This window comes from Ananas comosus, linkage group 22, assembly GCF_001540865.1.
Source record: "Ananas comosus cultivar F153 linkage group 22, ASM154086v1, whole genome shotgun sequence".
Taxonomy (NCBI): Eukaryota; Viridiplantae; Streptophyta; class Magnoliopsida; order Poales; family Bromeliaceae; genus Ananas; species Ananas comosus.
Genome location: NC_033642.1, coordinates 9,314,099 through 9,341,492, shown reverse-complemented (window position 1 = coordinate 9,341,492; position 27,394 = coordinate 9,314,099). Strand labels below are relative to the sequence as shown.

Below are 27,394 nucleotides of genomic sequence, written 5' to 3'. Positions count from 1 at the left end.
ATTTATTATATCCTTTATCCAAATCGGGTTCGATGCGGACTCGGATTCAGATAACGTGTCGGATTCGAATCGGGCATTCGTTAACTAGTCTCCGTCCCCATCATCCTCCTCATCGTACGTCTCCTCTCGCGCTCTCTTCCTTCTTCGTGAAGCCTCTCTCTCTCTCTCTCTCTCTCTCTCTCTCTCTCTCTAGCGAGTCAATTGGTCGGCGCCCCAAAACCCTAACCCTAACCCTAATCCCAACCCTCACCGTCCTCTTCGAATCCTCAGGTACTCATTCCCCGTTCTTCCTCTCCGTTCTAGATCCATCTCTAGGGTTTCGAAACTAGTCGCTAGGGTTTTTGATTCGTTGGCATCATCTTTAGTTTCTTTCCCACCAGTGCTTGCCCCAAAAGGGCTTTTTGACGAAATTTCAGTGGGATTCGGACGCCTCCAGCTGATTCTAGTAGTAGAAGTTCCCTTATTCATGAAATTATGCGGTTTCGTCTCGTGAATTCTCTTATTTGTGCACTTGGTTTCTAAGTTGTGTTGCAGTTTTAGGTTTCTAAACTTGCTTTGCGATTTAGGGCAACGCCAATTTAGGGATTCAAATGCCTATGCAATAAGTTTTACTTCCTGCTTGTGATTTATGTGTGTTTTTGTGATGTTGAGTTGTTATTTAGAAGTTTGAATTTTTCTTGTAATAGTTGAAGCTGGTGATTGGAATGCTGTAATATGGGATCGATTCATTCTTTTTATCCTTGTTTTCTTAAGCTCTTTTTAAATTTATGACATTAGTTTACACCTTATATCATGCTGTTATGTGAATAGAGAGCAATTTCGCCCATTATAGAGGATATAAATTCATTTTGGTCTCTTTTCTCTTTTGGTTCCATGCTAAAAGTATTTTGAATGTTTAATTTTGATTCCTTGATAGTTCTTAAGATAGATGAGATAATACATCAAAACCAATGTAGCAAAATTTGACTAGTAATGAACAATTTAACTTAGAGAGTTGCTTCAGATTTATATGTTTCATGACGTCAATTGAAAACACATATGATTTCCTTGTTATGTGCAGCTATTAAAAGTTTCTCCGCATGTCTTGGTGCACTATTGAATCGGATCCTGGTAAGTTGGTGACCATTTTGTCGATTTTGAGTAATTTTATCCTTCTTATGGTGCCTCACATGGAATTTCTATTATTAAATGACCCACAAGTGATTTACATATGTCAACCCATTGTTTTGTCATTCCATGTATAGTGTTGCTCTCCAATGTAAATTAATTCATCATGCTTTTGCACCTTTTTTCAATGACATGCGAAATTTACTTTTACAAATCAATCATGAATTCCCTGCCTAAATGTTGGTTGGGGACATTCAAATACTTTCTAAAAAGCTTGTTGCGAATAAGAGGTGGTTAAATCAGAAGTTTACTCCATTATGATTTATGAATGATTGAATGGTTATTAAAAGGCCTGAACTTTTCTTTGAACTATAGGAATTTTGTTTTGTTAAATGTTGAACAAGTTCCATGTAGGCTGGTTTTGCATTTATGACTCAGCTGCTGATTCCGCTTTGGAGTTCTGAGATGTTTGTTGAAAAATGTTCACATATTCCATGCTCAGGTGCTTATAATACCTCTCATATTTTCTCTGACCTTTTCTTATATTACTTCCAGGTGTTTTCACTGAACTTATACAACAGATGCAAGTGAAAGGTGTTCAAGTAAGCTTGCTACTGTCCTTGACTATTCTTTAATTGTTTTTTGTTCACACTCAGCATTTTTATTAGTGGAGTGTTGTATATATATGATCCTTAAATCTATTTTTAGCCTCAGTAAATGGGATCGAGTAATCAAGTGCAGTTGTACCAGCTTATTTTCTTACTTGCAACGGTTAACTAATCATATTCTTTTATATCTGAAGTTTCCTTACTCTATACAAAGTGAACTTCTGTACAATAAAAGGACATGAACGCTATCTTTATTGGTCTTGAATGCTGTTTATATCACTAGACAGAAAGATTGAAATGATATTATTTTTGTTGCTAGATTACATTATCTGGAGAAAGAAGGGCATTTAAATATACTTGCGGTGCGCTTAAATTTTCGCTAGTGCGTTTTGTAGACCTAAATAGCTAATCTGTGCAATACAAGAATATGGTCCACGTTCTTTTGCATCTAAGTTTGTCTTATTGATATAGTGGGAATTGAACTTCATAAATTGAACCTCTCATAAATCGGACAGATTTATCGTGCTAATTCTGATTATTCTGGAGGCCTTTTTTTCCCATTAATTTCTAGTTCTGTTGATAAAGGAGGAACAACCAATATAATGATTTGTACTGGAATAACTACTTCGAGAGAATTTTATCATACTACATTATGCTAACTTGATGCCTTATTTTTTTAAAAAAAATTTCAACAGGTCGAGGAATTGTACTCTCTTGATCTGGACTCTCTTAATGAGCTGCGGTTCGAATATTTACCCCTTTGATGATCATCGTTGTCATCATCATCATCATCATCATCATCAATCTATTCCATCTGATTGACTTTTTAATTATTTTGTTCACAGGCCAGTATATGGTTTGATATTCCTATTTAAATGGAGGCCAGAGGAGAAGGATGATCGCGTTGTAGTCAAGGAACCAAGCCCGAACCTCTTCTTTGCAAGCCAGGTTTGCCACATTGATTAGTCTTCTTCTCTCCTCTCTATTCTCTTTCCCACCTAATTGCGCTTCTCTTACCATGTACTCGCAGGTTATTAACAATGCATGTGCAACTCAAGCTATCCTTTCAATTCTCATGAACTGTCCCGAAATTGATATTGGGCCGGAATTATTGGCCCTAAAGGAATTCACTAAGAACTTCCCTCCAGAGCTCAGAGGCTTGGCCATCAATAACAGTGAAGCCATACGAACCGCCCACAACAGCTTCGCGAGGCCTGAACCATTCGTTCCCGAGGAGCAAAAAATGGCAGGTAAGGATGACGATGTCTACCATTTCATAAGCTATGTTCCTGTTGACGGGGTCCTCTATGAGCTTGATGGGCTTAAAGAAGGGCCGATCAGCCTCGGCCAATGCTCTGGTGGGTCCGGTGATTTGGACTGGCTCAGAATGGTCCAGCCCATTATCCAGGAACGGATTGATCGGTACTCGCAGAGCGAAATCAGGTTCAATCTCTTGGCGATTATAAAGAACCGGAAGGAGATGTACACTACTGAGCTCAAGGAGCTTCAGAAGAAGAGGGAGCAGCTTCTTCAGCAGATGAATGAGCTCATGGCTGCTGGTACCAAGCACAACCCCGCTGCTGTCGAAGCTATAAACCGATCACTGGCTGAGGTAGCGTCAGGGATCGAGAGCGTGACCGAGAAGATTATAATGGAGGAGGAGAAGTTCAAGAAGTGGAAGACCGAGAACATCAGGAGGAAGCACAACTACATACCGTTCCTGTTCAACTTCCTCAAGATACTCGCGGAGAAGAAGCAATTGAAGCCGCTGATCGAGAAGGCGAAGCAGAAGAATTGTAGCCCTAGTGCGAGGTGACTTAAGTGGCAGTTGTCTTATTCGTTTATTTTCTTGCTTCGATCTGTTACGTCAGCGACTGCTCGTTGAGACCGAATCTGATGTTTTAACTATTATTTCAAGGTGGTATAGCTTGTTGGGTTTTTTAAGATTCTGAAGTAGGTATTTGAAATGTGAACTATTTAAAGATATACAGCTATGCATCTATTTCACTGTTCACCATTGTTGCTCAGAATTAGGAGGAGCATCTCGTGCTGTGATGACACTTTTTTACTTTCGTGGAGAAGATCTAAATTCAACTTTTAGGGACAGTGAAAGTGCTTTGACAATTCAAATTTTCAAAATGAAAACAATGCATTGAAAATGAAACACAACCTTTTTGCCAGTATGTTATGCCTAGATCTAGTTGCAAAGTCAAATGTGTAATGATTGTGTATTTGTTTTATTATTATAGTGTGACGAGAGCTTATGCGTCATTAAGCCTGCCGTACAAAATAATTGGCTGGACACCGTGCACAACGTCATGGTGGACCATCCAATCATCTGCAGTTGATAACACTTTCCGTTGTGCTACAAGCCGTTTTAAGATGAACCCTTCTTTGTCCAATGACATTTTTTTAATTTATCAAATCAACTAAGAAAAATCTATTAATAATTTCATCAAATTAAATAGTTTCAATTATATTATAACAAATAAAAATAAAAAATAATACAATTATTATTTTATCTTTTCAAATATATACTTCCACAATTACCAACTTTTGTTATTTACCCTCAAGTTTAGGGATATAAAAAATATTTTAGTTTTTAGCCTTTTCAAATATATTCTTTTATCATCATCAATATTTCTTATAAAGAGATATTTTGATTTTTTTTCGTAACTTAGTAGGTATTTAATTTACGTTTAATCTAAATTAACTTAACGGATGATAACTGTATTGGTATTTTGGAATAACAGTGGAATATATGAGAGGTATATTGAAAAGAAAAAAAAAGTAGAGATAAATAATATTCTTCTGAAGTTTTGAGAGGTATATCGGTAATTATCTCTATATATTTTGAAATAGTCTATAACTAAGGGTTCTCGTGATGACGTGGTGGACATGATTCACGCAGTAAATTAACCCTTCAATGAGCGACAAAAAGCGGTTCATAGACCAAACACGGTGCGCGAGTCGCGACTCACGTTAAGCGCTTCGACCCGGAGCGAGCGAGCGAGCGAGCGAGAGATAGGAGGCGGGCAAAGTAAAACCTAAATCCTAAAAGCGCATCTCCTCGCTCTACCCTTCCCCCTTCGTTAATGGTGTGAGAGAGACGAAGAAGAAGACGAACCCTAACCTCCCCTCTCTTCCCCTCGTCGCTTCCCCCACCACCCCACCCTCACCCCTCCGCCCCCGCCGCCGCCATGGACGCCCCCGACTCTCCCTATGCCTCCTCGCCCGACGCCGCCGCCGCCAAGCGGTCTCAGCCACCCCGATCCCCAGCCGAAGGTGAGAGATATCGCGTGCCTTTGCTCTCCTTTAGCCTCTCTCTATCGCCGTTTCTCTCGATTGATCGTTTGTTTATGCTCTTGAAATCGCCCGGTTCGAGTCGCTGGGATCTGTTTCCTCATCCCCCTTTAGTTTCGTGTAGTTTGGGTTTGTTTTTGATTGATATGAGTTGCGGAGTTTGGAGCTCAAGTATAGACCTAGTTTAACTTCTTGGGATCTTGGTTTGATTGTGTGATTGGATGTAGATATCTTTGTATATTGAGGAGAAGAGTCTTTTTTCATAAGGATTGGTTGAATTGGATGTTAAATAGTGTTATTAGACTTTTTTGGATCCATTACGCAGATAAAAATTTGTAGGGAGATTCCAAGAGGTGTTTATTTTTGTTCTGGGAGATGTCATTTTTTCGCTGTGCGCGCTAGTGGTTGTTAGCTTGATGCAATATCAGGATTGTACTTGTAAGAGAGAGCTTCTCTCTGCAGCAGCAAATTTGATGCTGCTTCTGGGCCCCAGAATCTAACTCTTTTTTTTTTTTATCACAGCGGATTTCGCAAACTTTTCTATTTGCCAAATGCTCTACTAGTTGTTGTTGCTGCTGAAAGCAGATTTAGAAATAGCGCTAGCAGAACCTAGTCATTCTTAGCATATATTTCTGTATCTTTGAACCAATTGAAATAAATTTCAATTAATGCTTGAGTATGACTCCAGGTATTGAAATTTCTGAGCATGCGCGTCTTTTTCCTTGAACCAATTGAACCATTAGAAAGTTTTAATTGATGTTCAAGTATGATGCATGTATTGAAACGTTTACATCCTAGTTCTCAACTAAAAACAAGTCCTATATCACCAATTTCAACTAATAACTTACAGTGACTTGCAACAAAATTGATGAAGATATGTGAAGAAATACTCTTTTTGCCAATAACACATGAACATACATGGTGCCTATGATTTATGCTGATACTATTGTGTATTTTCCTTTATCAGATACCTCTTTCTTAGAAATGGTTATTTTGGTATATACATATTATTTCTCATAGCATCTGCAGTGTATGCTAGTTAATGGGTAATGGGTATTCTACATGTGTAATATATAAATATACACTATTTTATCAATGTGCTTGTTCAGTTTTCAGTTTTTTCCAGCAATCTTTCTGTCAATTATTACGTTGGATGGTTGTTAGATAAGCTAGTCTTGTTGAAATGTATTTTTGTTGTCTGACAGCCTAGAGAAGTTTAGCTAAATCCCCTAGCCTTCTATTGCTGTGTAAGAACTAAGAAGTATTTTTCATGATCTCTAAATATTTATCAGGTAATTTCATTTGTCAGTAGAATGTTATTCAACATGTCTTCTAGGTGTGGATTTTGGAAATGTTCTATGTACCAAATATTTGTTTGCACAGTGAAGCTTTAAGTTGTGCTTAAAACATAAAACTAATACAGAATTGGGCTAGTATACTCTGTGGTGGGTACTGCCACTTACCTAAAATGTTTTTGTATTGTCAATAGCATTATTAACTGTTGCACTAGCTCCTCCTTTCTTTGTGCACAGCAAATGAAGATGCTGCCGACATCCTTATGGCTGGAATATGTCTTGACCTAGTTAACTACATTGTCCATAATTATGCAGTATTTGCCTTCTAGATCTACAACTATTTATGGTATCTTATACAAGTTGTGCTGTTTCAGTCAATTTTTATGCTTTAATCGTCAGTGTTGTCTTTTTTTCATTAACATCTATTGTTATGTCCCCATTTTGTTTTCTGCTTCCAGATGATAAGGAAAAGACAACGCACGTTAGGTTTCTTGTATCAAATACAGCAGCTGGATGTGTCATTGGAAAGGGTGGGTCAACTATTAATGATATTCAGTCCCAGTCTGGAGCTCGTATTCAGCTGTCACGTAGCCATGAATTCTTCCCAGGAACATCTGACAGAGTAATCATGGTTTCTGGAGTATTTAATGAAGTAATCAAGGCAATGGAATTGATACTTGAGAGATTGCTGAGTGAGGTAAATATTATACTTTTCTCTTTTTCTTTTCTTTCTTTATTTTGTTTGTGCTTCATTTGATTTCTCTTGAAGCTCCTTTCTTTGGCATTTACAGGTAGAAGAGAGTAATGATGTTGATACCAGATCAAAAGTTAGACTTGTTGTTCCAAATAACTCATGTGGTGGTCTAATTGGAAAAGGAGGATCGACGATAAAGTATGCTTTTGTTTTATCACTCTTCACCAACATAGTATCATTCTTTTACGTTGTTTCGCATTTTGTTGCCAAAGATTTCTTCAGCAAGCTTTGCCATCTTTAAGTTACTCAGAAATCAAAAATTATATTTTACTTGTTGTATAAATCTTTACCGGACCACATAAAAAGTATACGGGCATGCAATTACCTTACGCTAGTAGTATTAAACTTTGATTATATCAAGTAAAAATTATGTGGACTGACTATTAACTTGCTAGTTGTACCAAATTTTTTATTGGACCTTATGTCCTCTTTCTATTTCCTTGTTTTTTTTTCTGAATAATTATGGTGCTGATGGATGGTCTCCTACTTGTATATTTGCAGATCTTTTATTGAAGAATCACATGCTGGCATTAAGATATCACCTCAAGACAATAACTATGCTGGTTTACATGATAGGCTTGTTACAGTAACGGGGTCCTTTGACCAACAGATGCGAGCCATTTTCCTGATATTGTCGAAGTTATTGGAGGATGCTCATTATCCACCTAGTTTAAGTTCCCCATTTCCATATGCAGGTATCTCTCTACAAAAAATTGTGATCTCTTCATTGACTTGTCTACTTTATGGAGTCCCTGTTTGCTTTAGTCCTTGTATTGTAATATTCTTTAGGACCTATGAGCTATCCACTTATTAGCTTTAAGAATTGCTTTTACTAATGTCGACTATTATGAGAGTTAATATTGTCTTTTATTATGATTCCTTTTTCAGTATTATATGTTCATCCTGACTGAAGCAGTGGCATGAGGCCTGCTCCTACTTTGTTGAGTATTCAAGTCGTTGAACATCAACTATTTCTTTCCTTTTTTTCTTTTTGAGAAACAGGGTAAAAATTACTGAATCAATTTAATATGATATGTTTAAATGAGCTTGACTTCGAAGCAAGTAGTGGCTCATTAATTTTCTTCTTTTCTTAATTATACTCTTGTTCCCCTGCTTTAAAGTTCAACTTGTTGGGCACTTAGATGCTTGGAGATGCTAACCCATCTCTTTATTGGCCCGTTACATTATATTTTCTGATGTCAGCTATTGGAAAGTAATTCATTTTGCTTCCGTTCCCCCTCTTCTCGTGAATAATCAGGTGTAAATGTTCCTGGTTATCCTGGTGTACCAGTTGGATATATGATGCCACCTGTAGGTTACAACACCATGAATTATGGACCAAATGGACAAGGAGGAAGATATCCAAGTAACAAGGTTAGAGAAACCTGCTACTTAGGTCTGTAGAGTTGCAGTTCCTGTAAGCCTCTTATTATACTTCACAGTATCATGTCTTGGCTAATTACTTTCGAGACTGGTAATTTAACTGAAATTATGTGTTGTACTGTTCTAGTGTTCTTTTACAGCTATTGATGTTATATATGTGCTGACAAGAACCTGAGGTTGAACGCCTATTCAGATTGTCTTAGTATGCTATGCCTACTTGCCAAATTTGCTTGACATTATGGTTCATGTACATTTGGTTGTTTCAGAAATGAAAACTGTTATATTTTAGTTCGGTCCTTGTCTACACTGAATCCGTCATTAGTCTTGTGCTTATGCTGATTTGATATTATTAATGATAATAGGTTACAGATAACGGGAATTCAAATATGTAAAGAAACTAAGGAAAGAGAGTGACAAAGATTTAACAGAGATAATATATGAGGCATTGGATTGGATTGATGGTTATAAATTATAGGAGGGATAATTCAAGAGATAGAACAATAGGAATTTTATAGAGATTATAAAGAGTGTTCTGAAATTGGGAAATTGTCACCTGGCACTCTAGGAACTAGCAATGTGGAAAATGCGCATTAGATCACAAATCCATGTGGCAAAATTTAGAAAATCTTTCTCTTTTCTTTTGCTCTGCTTATACATATATGTAGATACTTATTTGTCCAGTGTCAATTAGGGCAATACATCATCTGTCCCCACGAGGTCTTCTGCTGCTTCTCGTGATAACAGCCCAGGCAAGTCTGTTACAATTGGCGTCGCCGATGAACATATTGGTGCTGTTGTTGGTCGTGGCGGGAGGAATATAATGGAAATAAGTCAGGTGTGTGGCTATATATTTGAACCCCTCAATTTAACATCTTCCTTAATCCCAGTGCTTTTTATGCATGGATTCATCTTCTTGTATTAGTTATTCCATCTTTTTTACTTAAGTAGAATCCCCGCCCCCCCACTTCAATGCAGATTAGTGGTGCTAGGATTAAAATATCAGATAGGGGCGACTTCATATCCGGCACCTCTGACAGGTATTTTATCGTCTTATTTCCAAGGCTTCTTTTTTATAAAAAAAGGTTTAATCTTTTGATTTTGCAGCTTTGGTCCACCATTTTCTTTTTTGCGACTATGTTACTTTGGATGTAAATATCTTGCATTCATCACTAGGAGTGATAGGGTATTGTAGTCTGGTGAGGAGGATTTTGGTCCACAATTGGAAAAGAAGAATAGCAGACGGAAAGTTCGAGAATTGAAAAAAAAAATAGTGGATGGTTGATTTTGCAAGAAAAAAAACTCTCCCCTTTTCCATTGTGTTTGTGTGCTGTTAGGCATTTGCAATATTGGGCTTCTTTTCTCTTCTCTGAGCATTTCTTTCCCTCAATACAGGAAAGTAACGATCACCGGCCCACTGGAAGCAATACGCACTGCCGAGGCTATGATTATGCAAAAGGTTGCATCCAGCTCAGAGAGGTGATAATTTTTTTGTAGGCAGGTGAAATTTTTGTCATGGTATCCAAGTGTGGCTGTGCAACTAGTTTTGTATTAGATCTTAACTTCGTCGCTGGTTGATTAGATTCTTTTTAATTTAACTTTCGGTGGTAAAAGTTTCCCAGTAAGTTATCATATCTTGAAAGACTGTTAATGTTAGGATTTAGAAAGAGGAGGTAGAAAAGGCATCCGAAGTATATCAATTTTGTGTTCTAGGGCCTCGTTTGCGTGGTAAGAGTTGAAGAAAACTATATTTGCAACCATTTTAGTCGATAAAAACTTTTTCTGACCTTTGTTACATGCAGTGGCTTGAAATACTCTAGGAATTGGAGTTGTTTCATCTGATGTAAACAATATTTTCTTCTCCTCATGTTTGGTCAGAGTGTTGTAATTGCTCCAGGTCTCATTTTCCTATTTTTCTTTTAAAGTATGTTCAGAGCTGCAGCTCTTCATATGCTTCTCAGCATGTATTAGTGCTCTGTATGTTTTGCATGTTATTATTCTCTTCGGTTTCGGGCCATTTCTGTTTTTGCCCGCAAGTGATTTTAGGTTGAAAATGATTTTCAATTGAACTGAAGTTCAGGTGTTTTTTTTTTTTTTTTTCTTTTCCATTGTTGTTCGTGTGATAGTAAGGCAGTAATTTTAGAACTATAACTATTCAGCTCGTTTTATTTATTTTGTTGAAAATTTTTCCACAAGCACATAAAAAATTGAACAAAAAGGTTATAACAGTTAGGTTTTTATTATTTTTTCTCCCATTTTCTTCTATAATTGACTCCGGAATGAGGCGGAACTGAATTATGATGTTTTGAAAAAGTAGAGTCACCAGAGAGAATTTAATTTACGGCGAATGGAAGTGTGGGCATTTTTGATAAAAAAAATAACTTCAATTCTCTCCAATTTTTTTTGAAACAAACATGTTCGTTTGCAATCTTATTATCATTCGGATCCAATCCATAACTGGAAATTCCCAACTGGGTCAGAATATTTAACATAGAACTTCTTACGATACTTCCTTTTGAGGAAGCTTATAGATTTGTATTTTTGGAATTAATGTAAACAGAGCTATTACTGTTGATGGTGGTGTATGTAGAGACGTGTAATCTTTGCACGTCCACGGACAAGCCATCCTCTATTCTCTCTCTCGAGATCTCCGGTTGGTAAGACGCATTCCCGTAAGTGCGTAGGCTTACGGATAGATTTTATTTTATTTCCCTTTCTTTTTAATCCCTGGGTCTCCTCAAGACTAAATAAGTCTAACAAGTTTGTACTATGAATCTAGTCTAGTTATTATACGTAGAATTGTTTCTTTAAAATTTGTATTTTGATTAGGGACCTACCAAAAGCAAGTATGATGAAGATGTAAGAGCTGACGCAGCTCTCTCGCCAATTATGTATTATCTGTGTTATAATACATAAATAAATATTGGCCATTTAAAAATGTTAAAAGCTACGAAGATCTTTTACTAATACTCTCCACCCCCAAACAAAGATAAAAAAAAAAATCAATTTTCTTTAAAAATATTTATTATTTTGAATAATTATTATTAAATCTTATTGCCTCATTATTATTATTATTATTATTTAAAAATAAATTGGCGGTTGTTGAGGACGGGGTTCACCGTACATTATCACGTGGTTAATAATATATATATATATATATGATATATATATATGATTATTATCCGACGATGTAGCTTCTCTCGTAGAACTTTCTCGAAAGTAATGAATGGTCGAATTTCACAAGCAAGCATATTTTTCCCATGCGAGCTCACTTTCCCTTCTCCTCTGAAACCCTCTCCTCATCTCATCTCGATGTCGACACCCCTAATTCCCCAAATCGTGCGAAAAATCTAAGCCCTCCCTAATTCCATCTCCCATTCACCTCAACCCCCCTTCTTCGTCGTCGTCGTCGTCGTCGTCGTCGTCGTCGTCGTCGATCACCCTTGTCAAACCCTAGATGAGCGGCGGCGGTGCCGTCCCCTCCTCCGATGCCTCACCGCCCTCGGTGCCCCTCGCGCCGGGGTTCCGGTTCCACCCTACCGACGAGGAGCTCGTCATCTACTACCTCAAGCGCCGGATCTTAGGCCGATCCCTCCGCGTCGACGCCATCGCCGAGATCGACCTCTACAAGTGCGAGCCGTGGGACCTCCCCGCGCGGTCCCGGATCCGGAGCCGCGACACGGAGTGGTACTTCTTCAGCACCCTCGATCGCAAGTACGCCAACAAGTCCCGCACCAACCGCGCCACGGCGATGGGGTATTGGAAGACCACGGGGAAGGACCGCGAGGTGCGCCACGGATCCCGCGTGGTGGGGATGAAGAAAACCCTAGTGTTCCACGCCGGTCGCGCTCCCCGCGGCGACAGGACCAATTGGGTCATGCACGAGTATCGCCTCGAGGGCGAGGAGATCGCCAACGCCGCGGTCTCACAGGTATCGAAAGCTTTTTTGTAGCTCAAGAATCTCAGTTCTTAGGGTTTAAATTTGATTCTTTGAATTTTTCTTGAATTTGTTGTTGTTGTTGTTGTTGTTGTTGTTGTTGTTGTTGTTGTTGTTGGTGCTCATGTGGGAATTTGGGGGTGGGAAGGATTCGTTTGTGGTATGCAGGGTCTTCCAGAAGAGTGGGTCTGGGCCGCAGAACGGTGCTCAATACGGGGCACCATTCGTTGAGGGGGAGTGGGCGGAGGAGACGGATACTGTGGCTCTTGAGGTTAATGATGGCGAGAAGGAAGAGTACCTGCAGATGAATGACTTTTCACAGGTATCAGTTGCAGCTGTGGTTCTTGGATTTGTGTCTTTTTCTTTCTATACAATGGCTACTTGATTGAATTATGGAAAACTAGTTCTATTTGGTTTCTATATTGATATGATCGACTGTCAATTGGTACATTGTTTTGGAAGTGCTTGTAAATATGCAGTGACCTGTTCATATTCATCTTCTTGTTTTATATTGCCATTTTTTGGACAATGAGAAAGTCCCTTAAAGAACCCATTGTCTTTTGATTTTGATACCATTTGCCTGCATCAGAAGTTGATTTTCGTGCTCTAAGAAAGATAGCGAAATCATACATTATTTTCATAACAAGAATGAGTAGTCTAGTATTGCTATTCAGCAAGATATGTAGCCATCAAATGAATTCACCAATCTCAAATAAAAGTCTTTTGTGGTGGGCTCCCCCAATCTCCAGGATCATCCTCCTTATTTCTTTTAAGATCGTTGTTGCAGTCAGCATGATATTTTTTATGGATTCTTGTTGATAACCCCTTCTTGGTTCCTTTGAGGCTAAGGGTCACCATCTTCTAGAGGAAACCAGTTACCTTTGGAGGAATCTAGTGAAATCATGCTACATCATCTTTCGCAAGGAGATAAAAACTATATCCATTAGTGCCTGGCCGCCTGCTAATCAAGGCTCTTTAATGCCTTAGATCTGCTAGCTAAATAAATTTGTTTCACTTGCCATTTGTTGTGCAGATTAGTCTTGAGTTTTTTCTTTGATGCTCACTACTGATACTGCCATCTAGATATCGATGAACAAACCCATTCTCCTTATTTTTTTAAATCATATTTTCTATCCGTTTGGCACTATATAACTGATGCTACTAACCAATCTCTGGATATTCAGTTGTTGATTCATGAAGTGACTTCATATAACTTTTGTTCTGAGTCTTCAATTGATGCGTTCAATATATTTTCTCCACTTCCAGATCCAGGATCAGGTTAATCAACATGACACTCTTCCTGGTTCAGCACCAAGTTCAATCGAATCAGATGATAGCAGCCATGTAGATGATCCTGTTGGTTTAACCGAGGTGGTGAAGACCGAACCAAATATTATTGACGACATGATTGAATATTATGAACTTGAACAGAAGAACTCCTTGGAACTCAATAACAATGCCGAAGAACGCGCCATTGTGACAGAATCATCTTCAAGTCCTTGCCAGAATGGTCAATATGTGGAGCTGAATGATCTTAAAGATGTCGTGAATTTGGATTTCCCTCATAGTGATGATTCCACTACTTGGCCTTTAAAAACATGCTATAAGCAGAATTTTATGAATGGAATAGATAGTGGAAGTAACTTGCAAGAAATACTTGATGTGGAGGAGTTCTTTGATACCATGAATGAAGACAGTGATAGCCAAGAACCAACTGTGTTGTGTGACAACTCTTATCTGGCTACTAATTTTTATTCTAGTGAGCAGGGCAATGAGAACATGGTGTTTTACGATGCATCGAGCGATGACCCTGCAAATGGAAAGGATGAATTCGTACATCCGAATGGACCTCTGCCCACACCCATTTCTAGTTCATCTGGGTTTGATATGGTGGATGAATTATTGACATATTTTGATACCACAGAAAATATGTTGGGTTCTGTAGACAACTTAGAGGCTACTGATGCTTACCTTCCGAACCTGTCAAACTTCACGCAACAGGTAACGCTTTTGTTTAATTGTAATGCATTCGCTACAAATTTATAGACTAGCAGTTGCTCGTGAAGTTCTCTAGCTGGAGATCATACGCGTATGTTACTTCGTTACAGGTTGATGCTACATGTAATGCAACTTCAATGGTTTTAGAAGCAAATGATCAATGTGGCGCATCCTCATCTGCTGGGCCATCTGATGCTATTAATAAATTAAATGAAAAAACCAAGGATCTCACACCTGTGTCAGGTATGTCTTTTCTTGTGAGTTTTTTGCCCCATCATCATGTTGAGTGCATTACTCCATGTTCTTATTGTGAGATCACTCTGCTCATTTAGATTAGACTTGCATGTAATTTGCATTAGTGCTGCTTCCTTAACTGAAACATTTTGTATTTTCTTAAAATGATATGATTAATATGATGTTTTTTTATTTCTGCACTGCAGATATTTCAATGGATGATATTGGGGATAAATCTATTAGGAAGCATCTTGTGCATATGCTGGGGTCGATATCCGCACCCCCTGCTCTTGCCGAAGAATTTTGTGCTGGGCCAGGAAAATCCATTGTGCCTATCTCTGCAGCCCATTCAGCTAGCTCCTCGGTCCATGTCACTGCAGGTATTATTCAAATAGGTGGTCTGACATTCTCAGGCAACACACCGAAGAATGGAGATTACGGCTTCCTCATTTCGTATAGCATTGATGGTAATCTACCAACAAAATCGGTAGAATATGATCCAATTACAAAGATGAATGGCAGTGCGATCGCAACGATTTTCCATAGTGGGTTTTATCTTTTCTTCCTCTCCACACTGATCCTTGCAGTAAGCTATAAGTTAGGGGTTTGTTTCTATAACAGGTAAGTTGATACCATCTTAATTATTTACTATTCATAGGACTTAAACAAGAATTAGATATAAGCTCTTCTCGAGATACACGAACTCATTACTGGTTTGTGGAATTGCATATTTTAGCATAGATCTAAAGCCAGGTTTGTATTAAGCTCATCTCAGATACTCTCTCGTGAGCTGTTATCAACTTATCATCACTCTAGCGCATGTTTATAGGGGCTAAGAAATTGGAGAATGCATTTACACTGGCTCAGGAAATAATGGTTGTAAACTGAGGATATCAAATTGCAGCCTCTGGATGAATACGAACTTGAAATGATCTCGTGACAAATTGGATATCTGTTTATTGTGCCAGGGAACTAATTGCATTTGTACTTATTTAAGCCAACGTTTCACTACAAGAAAATAGCTAGGTTTCCCGTAATCTAATAATTCAATTGCTGGAAATTAGTTGATTTTCTCAATGTTGACGGTTGTTTCGCTTCATTGGTTGTACTTATTTTGTTTAACATTAAGGGAGATGTCTCATTTTCATATACAATGTGAAATATGCGCATGGTCCTCCCAAATTTTAATCACAAATGCATTCAAAATTATGCTCGTCACAGTCGACTTGTAGATTGTGTATATCAGTATATATATTTTCTTATGAAATGTTTGGTAGGATCTGGATGTTACGAGGTTTGATTAAGTGATTAGATTATTTAAATTATTTTTTGGAATACTAGAGAATCTCGATCATAAGTAGAAAACAAAGATGCTCCCAAACAATGTAATCATTCTCAGTTTGACGAGCAGCTCATTTAGCCCCAGGATGGACATGTAAACTCATAGAAGCTCCACTCAGCACGTATATATAACTTATTGGATGGTACGTTCGTTGAGAACCGTTTGACGAAAACATTTATGAAAAAGATTAACAAGGATGACATACAAAAATAAAAGAAATCAAAAGGCAAAAAGATGCGCATGGATATTGTCCGATCAGCCAGCTTAAGGAAAACGGAAAAGCAGGATCGAAGAATTGCAATTGGTGCCTTATTTGGAGTTTCTGTAAAAGCTGGGTCAAAAAAAAAACGTTCCAGCTTTTTAAAGAAATCCAAAAGCATTTGGTGCACCAGTGAGTGTTTTTTAAGAACTGATTGATTTGCTTGGGCAAAATTTACAGCAGCCATAAGGTGGTATTGCATGCACGATGGTATTCGGAATAGCTTGATCACTGAAACTTTAAGATGAAACAAACAGCAAAGTGAATTTCAACACCGTCTACCGATTTTCGGGGAAGACCGTCTGAATGAAACTCAAGAAGCGCCTCGAGTAGAACTCGGGATCTACGGCTGAGATCGATACCGAGTCAAACTGAAGGGATTTGTAAGCACGCTCGATTTTCTTAGTCATGTTGTACTCCTGCAGGATATCGATGATCCCCAGGTAGAGAACCACATCGTACACCTCGTGGAACAATTGGTTGTTTTCTTCATCTTTCGTCGGAATGTGCTCTGCCCTTGCAGGCATGTTGACTCCCAGCTGGATTTGGAGTCTGGTAAAAATAATTATCATCAAAGATAAGAGATTAAAGATTAACAATGGATGCTACTCTATCGAGGCGCATCACTCTAAACGGCGAAACTACCAGTTGAGCGGCGAGTTGTCAATGAGCTCACCTTGCCGTACCAGGGAGCAGAAGATCCACTTCCTCAAACCCAGCAGCTGATGCTCGCAAACGGCTGCCTCTTATGTGAGGACCAACAACAACGCTGTTTTCATCGTTTCCACGTTGAACCAAAACGAGCCCCTCTGGGTAGTACAAAGCCTCATCCTCCTGGGCATCTGTATAGAACAAGTATTAATTGCAATAAAAAATAACTGATTTGTGAAACTTAGCATGTAAATTCCATATTGTGAAACTTGTTATTATGCACATAAAAGGTGGCAAAATTGCCATTCATGATCAAATATCTTTAAATTCCTGAAAATCGGGGGGCAATCCCAGCCCAAACACAAACAACATGAAGACTAACAGAAAGGAAACTGAGGAGAAGATAAAGAATGACAGATCAGGATAAAAATTGTGTAAAAAGAAGCTATCTTTACCTTCCTCTGAAAGAACAGTCAGCACATCTTTTATAACACCACGGCGGCGAAAAGATACATGTGAGCGCAAGTGCTGGGGTGCTCGATAGTGCACACCTAACAATAGACTATAATCCATTATACGCTGCGTTTCCAGAAACTTGCTGTCGATCTCAATCTGCCTGCAGGAGACAACAATGGCTCACGAGTATTAAAGCTTTTGATATTTTGGCATCCTTGTCAATTAGGAAAAGAACTAGAGAAAAGAAGGCAATAAAATGTCAGAAAAATAAGAGAAGCAACTTTAGGAGTGCCAAACACTATAATCAAGCAGGTGTGTAGATACACAAAAGTGCCTAAAGCTCCTGTAATCAATACTCCAAAACAAGGTGCAACACTCAAACAACAAACATACACTCAAACAACAAACTTTCATACCAAGAATCATGAGCATGATAAACTTTTAATTACCAACTATTCGCAAATCATTCTTAAGCGCCAAAACTTCTCTCCTCTAATACCCCCCTACCACCCACCAAAGGTAAATAAGGTTAAATAGAATCAAACTAAGGCATGCTTTATATTGAAGAGAATTACTTGCACAGATGCATATTTCCATAGAAACCAAGAGGCACAGATGAGTTGAAACAAGAGAGTACAAATTATTGTCCACTGCATGATCATGTTAAACGTACAACAGTGCTTCAAAAGAAAACTTTCTTACCTAAGCAAAGCCTCACGCCAAGAAGGCTCCAGATAAAAGCAATAGTTCAGATCCAAGTCTTTAAGAGTAGTATTTTCATCAATTTCAATATTTTCCGTTGAACGGCCCAGGGACGAACCTTTCAAGTCAAACCTTCGATGAATTCTTAGTTCTGTGCAAAACATGTTCCCCATTACAACGAACCGAAACTGCCATTTACAGAAGATATTAACATGTGCATTAATATGACTCAAAATGAAGGCATCAGATAGAATGAGAGAGGAGAGAGACTGCAATGATGTAATACAATCAAATTAAATTCAAGAAGATGAATAAATTTATAGTCTTTTGTTATTACCTTTTGACCGCTAGAAGGTTTCACCCTGTGGAGACCAAAAAATTTAGTAATGAGTGTGTTCTCATATGTACGGACATGATGGTAATAGTTTGGAAGCATCCGCAGTAGAACCTACACAATTATAAGCCAAAATATCAGTAATTCTGCATTCAAATTAAGAAATAGATTAACTATATTTTAGAAAACTGATAACCAACAAACAGCACACTAGACAAATTTCAAATGGAAGTTGATTAGCCATTAAAAGATGCATAAAAAAAGGTAAAACATGCAAGAATTTTGATGGCGCACAAAGTACACCACAATAAGACCGTTTTCAAGTGAACTAGACTAGAAATTAGAGGTTAGATTCCTTATATTTTAGGCGAACAAATAGTCACAGAATATTTTACACTGCATAGAGATGACATGTTTAAATAAAAATTTCTTACAGGTTTAGAACCAATTGATAAACTTTTCTCCTGGTCATATAAAAACCAACTGAAGTCAATAAACCCACATGGCAAAAGAAGTTAATACGAATAGTAACCATAGTATAAAATATCAACCATGTTAAAGTCACCATTAAAAATTAAACAAGTGCAGACAAAAGCAAAACTCCAATATTATATGTTGCTGATCCAAACGTTACGATCCTGTTTGGATGATATAAATATCTTACTCCGAATATGTTATTTTTGAATATCTTATTCTGACATCAAAATAGGGCCTAAGACAATTATTATTTAGAACAAATAGTACATTTATCGGTAACTAGACTGTACTACCATAATAAATTAAGCAGACAAGCACCTGTACTTCAGATTTGCGAAGGGTTTTAATCATGAACCGATCATCTTGAGAGAGGAAAAAGACACTGCCACTCTTCCCAGGAGAGGAAAGTTCTCTAAGTGCTGCATTTCCACATATAGATATCATGTAATCTGCAGCATCAATCTTGAACATCTCCCTTAAATTTCTGCAATACATGAAGAGATGCAATTCATCAGCTTCTAGTCCGTAAATTTGTGTGTACAGAAGAACAAGGGGAAAGCATCAAAAAGGAAAATCTTGTTCTACTACCAAGTGGCTAATATCATATCACATATCAGAATCATAATTTGTAGCAATATAATGTGTTGAGAAACTTAGAAGAAACTAAATGATAAAGGCAAAAACGACTAAAAAAACATGAGTGTCATATCATATCACATGTAAGAGTTCTGATTAGTAGCAATATAATGTGTTGAGAAAATTAGAAGAAACCAAATGACAATAGCTAAAATGACAAATCAACATAAATGCTACAATCTAGAATAATTCATAGTACATCCAGCGTAACTCAGTAAAAAAAAAAAAAAAACCAATAAAATGCTATAAAGACAACAGATCGATACAACAAACCTAAAGACCATGGGGCAGTAGTCTTTCCATTTAAAATCTTCAGCGCGATGAGGAGGTGTAAGCTGTGAACCCGCTTTAGGAAAAGTCATCCAAAAGCTTGCACGAGGTCCGAAATCTGAAGCACGAACTTCACGGCGTTGAATAGGTGTAATTTTTCCGACTGTATACCTGAGTATAACAATTTAACAAGTTCAGAATTGATTCCTTGACACCACTACTACAAAGAATGAGTCAATAATCCTTCTATATTCTCAGCCATCACTAATATAACAATTTTTCCTCTTTCATTTTTCTGAAAATGGTTTTCAGACCAGGAAATCTATTTTCATCATTAAATTTTGCAGCTATGAGGTTAAAGAAAGCCTCAATTCAATAAATTGATAAAAATTGTAATCAATAACATATTAACATTCTATGCTCAAAACAGGAAAGAGGCCAGTTGTTAATCAATAGCAAGCAATACAACAATGCAAGGCACTAAAGAACAAAAGTAGGTTACAAGGTCAGAGCTGAATATATTGCCTGATTCCAAGCTGCAGGCTGAGCATTAGATCGTAGCTTCTGTGACCTTTAATTATTGTTTCGCCAGGCTGTTTTACGTCCTTCACCTTTTTTTGCCGTCTTTTTGCCTTTTTAGATGACATTGAAAAGCTATTGTTGACTACTACCTCACTAATCAGTACACCTTGCATGTATTCCCTTTCCAGGATCGGAGCATTAGAATCAACCTCCTTCTCATTACATTCTAGAACAGAAGTCTCGGCTGTATCATGTCCAATAACCCTTTCAATAGCAACCTCAAGACTCCAACGTCTTTCCAACGACACATTTCTATTGCGAGTTCTCTCAACATTTATCAAATTCCCTTGAGTAAGAACACCAGATGGCGTCCCACGATGTTCCTGAGTATCAATTACTTTCATGTTTCCCATATCAACCGAAGAAGAGTGAAGTATTCTCGACCCATAGTTTTGCCTTCTTAAATCAGGCAACACCCCTCGCTTTCTCAAAGCATTGATATAAAGCTCTTCACTAGCAGGAATTTTGCACCCTATCGGATAAAATGCCCCTTTCCCATCTTTCAACCCCCTTGTCCACGTCCCGACATAGTACCCGCCATCATTCCACATATAAACTCCAAACCCATGCATCAAACCATCAAGCCAATTGCCTTCATAGGAATCCCCATTCTTCCAAGTAAGAGTTCCCTTCCCCGACATCTTCCCTCCCTTCATGTTGCCAATATAAACATTCCCATTAGCCCATGTGTACTTACCAGGCCCTTCTATGTTCCCCTGAATCCAAGAGCCTTCAAAGACATCTCCATTTGGATGCGTTTCATAGCCCAGGCCATGTTGAAGATTTAACTTCCATCGTCCCTTGTAGGTCAAGTTATCCGGCCCAATGTATGTGCCATCGCCATGGATGTAATCGCCAGAATATTCTCCCTCATATACGGCTCCTGAAGGCAACATCATCTTTCCATGCCCATGCCTCATCCCTCTCCTCCATTCGCCGTCATAAACACAGCCGTCTGACCAGATATATGTTCCCGAACCCTCCGGTGTGTTTCCCAACATTGTTCCAGAATAGCGGTCCCCATTGGAGAGTATGAGTTCGCCAACTCTAAAGCCCACTTGTGTATTAGAAGCGTGTGGATCCTGACCATTGGGCAAACCAATCGAGAGCTGCTTTTCGATGTTGCAACTCGCGTGACGAGATAGTCCAGCTCTTTCAGTATTGGATACGGCTTCTGATTCATCTAGGGCCACAGGGGCTGACATGCATAATGCCTCGGAAGATTCGACTGCTGAATGATAGTAAAACTTCACACTCCACACTATACACTACACCAAAAATAAAATAAAACAAAATACAACAAATAAAAAATATGGTAAAGTGTTATGCACCAAACGACTAGTGACTTCTGTCAGGTCTAGGTTGCTGTCTTGCTCATTTTCATGGGCAATTCCAGGAACAATAGAGTCTATTTTAAAGAACTTCTCAAGAAACTCATGTTATCTGCTAATAAAAAATAAAAAATAAAAAATAAAAGAAAGACTAAAATTGCGGAAAAGTTGATACTAAAATTTCAGGTGCAAAAAACTACCAAAGAACAACGAAACAACGCATATATAATAAATTTAACACTAAATACGAAGGTGTTGAAGTGTGTCCCTGAATTCTAATGACTACCTATTTTGTGAAAAACATTTCAATCCCAAGACTCATTTCATCAATATCATCTTATAAACTTCTGCATACCATTTACAAAAAGTAAACCTTTATTTCACGATAGCATCACGAAATAATTAAATTTCATACCAATGCGGCCAATCTCTTGATTCAGCATTCAAAATTTGCAAATTACATCAAAGAATACCAAATGTGCACAACTTTTAAAAAAATTTAAACGAGTAGCAACAATATACCCTCTAAATACCCAAACATTTCTTAACTTATAACAGCGTCAAAATACCTAACATTCATATTCAAGTGACACACAATCATTCACTTCCTTTTCCAATTTATCACTAAATCCATACTAAAAATAGCCAAATCAAGAACCTCCTCCTCAGGACAACAAAGTCCATCAATATTCCATAAAAAAAAAAAGAAATATGTATATAAAAAAAAAAAACAATACCGATCAAATTAACTCCCAAATACTCCTGAATCGCACATATTGAACTCGTTCACTCGAAATTCACATAAATATGCTACTCCCGATCTCATTTCTCAAACAGTTCCCATCTCTTTATCGCACAAGATTCAAAGAGCTACAAATTACCACAATCTTTAAAGAATCTATCACTTCAAAGAAGAGATTAAGTGCAAGAACACGAGAGAGAGAGAGAGAGAGAGAGAGAGAGAGACCGAGAGGGGGAAAGAGAGATCACGATTGGTATCGACGAGGAGGTAGGGTTTCGCTTCGGAGGAGATCGAAGAGGGGAGAGGGGAGTTGAAGAGGGGGGAGCGAGGATTGAAGAGGAAGCTACGGGAGAAGCGAGAGTGGGTTGGGGTATTTTCTTATTTAAGAATTCGACGAGGGGCTCGTTTTATTTTGTCCTTGAAGAGGTGGGAACAAACAACGAGAAATTTTTGCACGAACCTGGTCCACCACGTCATACATAAACCGCACAGGGCAAAATGCGTGGTCCCTCAATTTTTTCTATATAAATTGTTCTTTCTTAATTTTAAAGGTAAATTTTAAATATCATTCATTTAGTTTTATATTTTCTCACTTTAGTACATTATAATTTAAAGTGTATCAAATTAGTGTCACGTGATTTTATTTTTATCTTTTCATCAATTTTTTTATTAATATTTCGTTAAATTATATACAAAAAAAACTTCAAATATTCCATATAGGCTTATCAAATATTCACTTTAGTACCATTTAGTTTTAACTTTGTCACTGATTTAACGAAAAAAATTAATAAGTCGATAATAAAAAGATAAAAATAAAACCACATGACATAAAATTAATACATTTTAAATCACAGAATAGTAAAATGAGAAAGTATGAAACCACATGAGCAATTTTATAAGTTTTTTCTAATTTTAATACAATATAATATAATATTTTATCTTTTAAATACAAAAAAAAATGCTTAAGTTTTTGCTATAAAACTATTTTTTAATCATATAATGTGGGGGAAAATTCAAGACATATCTATGCATTTTACTCTAAATTTTTAAAAAAAAAATAATTTATTCCAAAAAAATAGGTGGAAAACAAGTGAAAGGTCCGGGGTTAGGATCTTTCATTCCAAAAAGTTTTGGAATTTTTTTACCTTTTTTTAATTTTTTTTTAAAAATTTTTTATTTTTTGATGGGGTGGGTCATGGGTGGTTGATGAAGAAAAGTCACACATCCCCCTATCATTTTCTACTTCTTGTTGCTCAAGTGGGGCCCACAAAAGTTAAACCTAGACTAGTGGCCCAAGTAAACAGCATATGAATTATTTAAATAAATTAATCAATTTGAATAAACTAAAATAAGATAAAGTTGGACCACAATTTTAAATTTGGATAAATTCAAACCATGTTTTACATCCTTATCAATGACCAATTCAATATAAGAGAATCAATTGCTTTATATATATTCTCCCACCACCTCACCTCCACATAGTTTTCTTTTTCTATTTTTCTCCTCAAGATGTTTGCACACATTCCACTTCATAAAGCGAAAAATGGTTAGAAAGTGATTTAAATAGGCAATAACATTATTTTTAGAAATCTATCCCCTAACGCTATTTCAACTGCTCGGCGTATTGGAGTGCTGGCGAAGGAGTGGGGCCAATTTTTGTAGAGTCGGGTGACGTCGGTGTTTGTGTAACTCTTTGTTTGGACACTAGTATCTGTTTTTATTCTAGTTATTTTTTTTAAATTTTTTTTTCTCTGCCTTTTTTTTTGATTTTTTTTGCCTTTTTGGGGGCCGTAGCTGTCTTACTCTTTATAGCTAAATTCATTTATCTAATAAATGAAGTGGGTAGTGTGAGCTATCTTTCTCTTAAAAAAAAAAGTCCAAGTGTTGTATAGAATATATGCTTTTTTTTTTTTTAATGTTTGTTTGATTTTGCTTATAAAAATGTATGTTACTTTGCTTTGAATTAAAACGTTTATTCTAGAAGTGCACTTTTGTGGGTTCTTCTGGAAAAGCAAGTTTTATAAAGCGGGGTAATCAAAACCATTCCAAATGGTTTATATTGGACCAAATAGATATAATATTAGTCTAAGTAGAGTATATAGGAACTAGGTTAATATACTATTAATAGCACCAAGTCATTGGTGCTACCAAGTTTTTGGCCATTGGATTAAGAGATGTGTGGTTAGGATGATGTGGGCCCCCTAGGGTTGAGTGAGTGGTTGGTTGAATAGTATGATCTAACGTGTGAAAATGATCAAAAGTGTAAATCTGACGGCGGAAAACTTGGTAGCACCAAGTGCTTCGTGCTATTAATAGTATAGTAGCCGGACTCGAGTATATAGTTTGTTAAAGTACATTTTAATACTAAATTTTCTCCAATACGTCAAATTAAAACTTTTTTTTTAAGGCTTCAATAAGAGTTTTTGGCTTCTCGAAAAAAGACTTCATTGTTCTTCAACAAAAAAGAAAAAGTAAAATAATGTTAGGTCACCGATCATCTCTAGCGAAGTAGCAAAAGGCTTGGTGGGTTCGTACTCGAGATCCCAAATTCGAATCCTATTTAATTCATATTTCCAGCTAAGTTTATTACGTAATCTTCTATTTATTATACTAAAAACTAAATCACATTTGTAATGTATTTAGAGCTTAGTAACACTACAAAATAAAATTCAATTAGAAGAGGTTAAAACAAAAAGCATATATTAATACGAAAATAACAACAGCAGCAGTAGGGGCAGGGGGTTGCCCAAAACAACAACCACCACCAAATTTTTAAGTAAAAACATAACTATTTAATATCAATAAATTTTAATTTTCATTAGATTATGTTTCAATTAGTTAGTGAATAAAGCTATTAATTAATATGAGCATAGTACCAAATAAAAAGTTTTACGTACAATTAATACCTGCTCCTCTTTCCCCACTTAGTCAACATGGGTCTAAAACTTGATTAATTAAGATGCGATTTATCTTATTAATATCTTAATTGGCAAGTGGACGATCGCGAACCGTCAACATTATAATTTAATATTGCAGGATTAATATAAAACATCGCCAACGAAAAAAAAAAAAAGAAATTTATTTTAAGTAGAGAACCATGTACATAAAGCTCTTTGATGATCTTAAGCTATTCCCTAATCACCAAAATCATTTGTTTGAGAAATAATGTATAAATAAAATCTAAAATTTCCTAACACAGTACGCGTCATGGCCTACTATATTACTACAAATAGTAAATTAGAGACCTAATAAAAAATATGAGAGGCATATATTGGTTGTACAAAATTTTGAATCAAATTTGTGTCACAATTAATAAGTCTAAAATTGGAGGGAAGGTTTGCGATTGGCCCCTCTCTCTATCCTTATCTTGTCGTATAACAATTAATAGAGGAATAATTTGATCGAGTACCTTATTATGTATCTCACAATAATTGTTGACGTATTGACATTATAATATGAAGCATTGTAATTTGGCTATACATACAGTTCAAAATGATATATGAATTTATCAATACATTAATAATACATAAAACGTCGACATTTTGAAGTACCTATAATTAATAGCAGCAAGAAGAATGAGAATGTCCATTATTTTTGTAAGAGAAGGTGCTATGTCCTTTTTGTTGTCACTTTCTACGAAGTTGTAGATCATTACCATTTATTTGGCACTTGGTGTTTGTGAGCCTATAATTAGTGGTCATTATAGATTCAAATCCTTTGGTGGATTCCTTGCGCAAAATGGAATAATTAATCGCATAGAAGTGCTATGAAAAATTAGAGAAAAAAAGAAAAGTTTTGGCATGTACTTGTACCTACCTATAACAGTGTAATGGACCATGTTCTCCAAATCTTAATAAAAGCACAAAGTTAAATATGGTTAAAAGCATGCATATATAAAGTTTACATTTCAAAACAACAAAAATTAAAGTAATTTGACTTTAAGAAGTCGATCTCTCGACGAGTTATGAATTAAATTCTATTCAAATTTGATTCTAAACCAAGTGTAAAGGGATTCTCACAATGGAAAGGTATTCCCCCAAATGAATGCTTTTTTTTGTGTGTGGAACATTTCACTCTTTTCCTGTGTACTATTATTAAGCATTTTTTTTTTTTTTTTTTTTTTTTTTTTTTTTTTTTTTTTTTTATGTGTTATGTGTGGTGCACAATATTAGTGTTATTGAGCTTTCTAAAGTTTCCCATTTTGAAATGGCCCCCCAATGGAGACTTTCCTAACCTTTGATTTTTTTTTTTATTATTATCTTGTTTTTTTTTTACTTACTAAGAAGTGATTAAAATTATTCGATCAACTTGATAATATCCATATTTTTTTGACTAAAATTAATTATTTAATTGCAAAAAAATTAAAGTTTAGAAGGTCATTTCAAAAGGACAAATAGTTGAGGGGGGTCACCATAGAATCTTATCTTCTTTTTTATGCGTTGTACAATATTGCAATCTTTTCATGTGCAGTATACGTTATTAAGCTTTACATGGTTCCTCTTTGTGTGTGGAACCTTTTTGTGTGTGGAACAAGAACAATGTAATCTTTTCATGTGCTTATGGTGTACTTATGCATAATGTGCTACACTGGAGATCATCTTTGGAACCATGCATGCAACCTTTTTCTTTACAAATGGGCATTGATTCTCTCCACTTACCCCCTATCAAAATCTCTGTAATAAAAAATGATTCACTTAGTTGTTGTTATGATATTTGATTTTGGCACCTACGCAAAAATAATTTTGAAAAATAAGAGATGGAGAGTAATGCTCAGCTCACAAACAAACTTTACAATAGTTTAAAAGTCGTATAGTTTCGTGATTGAAATTTATTTTTGTACCGTAAATCCTGGCTATTCTTATAAAATCGTTTTTATCTCTTCTTTTATTTTATATGTACATCTAAAATTTATTTTATGAATAATAAAATTTAATTAAAAATTATATTAGTGAATGGTCGGTGACTGACGTGATAGATTGGGGCCATAAAAAAATTT

The 27,394-nt window shown here is 36.6% G+C and overlaps 4 protein-coding genes across 7 annotated transcripts; 3 read left to right on the top strand and 1 right to left on the bottom strand.

The window, feature by feature from the left end:
- LOC109727557 (ubiquitin carboxyl-terminal hydrolase 2) lies at nt 113–3,729 on the top strand. The gene is made up of 6 exons (XM_020257696.1): nt 113–270; nt 1,061–1,110; nt 1,663–1,709; nt 2,411–2,457; nt 2,561–2,663; nt 2,746–3,729. The coding sequence occupies exons 2-6, from the start codon at nt 1,080–1,082 to the stop codon at nt 3,529–3,531; spliced, it is 1,014 nt and encodes a 337-aa protein (XP_020113285.1). The 5' UTR covers nt 113–270; nt 1,061–1,079; the 3' UTR covers nt 3,532–3,729.
- On the top strand, nt 4,736–10,402 carry LOC109727442 (protein BTR1-like). Of its 2 annotated transcripts, none has more exons than XM_020257573.1 (8): nt 4,736–5,000; nt 6,772–7,010; nt 7,105–7,205; nt 7,569–7,762; nt 8,326–8,441; nt 9,142–9,285; nt 9,399–9,487; nt 9,843–10,402. In XM_020257573.1, the coding sequence occupies exons 1-8, from the start codon at nt 4,916–4,918 to the stop codon at nt 9,928–9,930; spliced, it is 1,056 nt and encodes a 351-aa protein (XP_020113162.1). In that variant the 5' UTR covers nt 4,736–4,915; the 3' UTR covers nt 9,931–10,402. The 2 variants fall into 2 exon arrangements, with proteins under 2 accessions (XP_020113162.1, XP_020113163.1); XM_020257574.1 differs by having other exon boundaries at nt 4,743–5,000; nt 9,426–9,487.
- LOC109727348 (NAC domain-containing protein 53-like) lies at nt 11,624–15,825 on the top strand. The gene is made up of 5 exons (XM_020257436.1): nt 11,624–12,378; nt 12,533–12,706; nt 13,651–14,385; nt 14,493–14,625; nt 14,823–15,825. Exons 1-5 carry the CDS (start codon nt 11,905–11,907, stop codon nt 15,239–15,241), a joined length of 1,935 nt encoding a protein of 644 aa, XP_020113025.1. The 5' UTR covers nt 11,624–11,904; the 3' UTR covers nt 15,242–15,825.
- Nucleotides 16,106–22,780, bottom strand: LOC109727347 (phosphatidylinositol 4-phosphate 5-kinase 9). 3 transcript variants are annotated; one of them, XM_020257432.1, is made up of 9 exons: nt 22,624–22,780; nt 20,269–21,593; nt 19,747–19,914; nt 19,156–19,321; nt 18,364–18,474; nt 18,027–18,214; nt 17,324–17,484; nt 16,894–17,059; nt 16,106–16,769 (listed from the first exon to the last, which is right to left on the bottom strand). In XM_020257432.1, exons 2-9 carry the CDS (start codon nt 21,528–21,530, stop codon nt 16,496–16,498), a joined length of 2,496 nt encoding a protein of 831 aa, XP_020113021.1. In that variant the 5' UTR covers nt 21,531–21,593; nt 22,624–22,780; the 3' UTR covers nt 16,106–16,495. The 3 variants fall into 3 exon arrangements, with proteins under 3 accessions (XP_020113021.1, XP_020113022.1, XP_020113024.1); XM_020257433.1 differs by having other exon boundaries at nt 20,269–21,556; XM_020257435.1 differs by having other exon boundaries at nt 20,269–21,553; nt 22,624–22,776.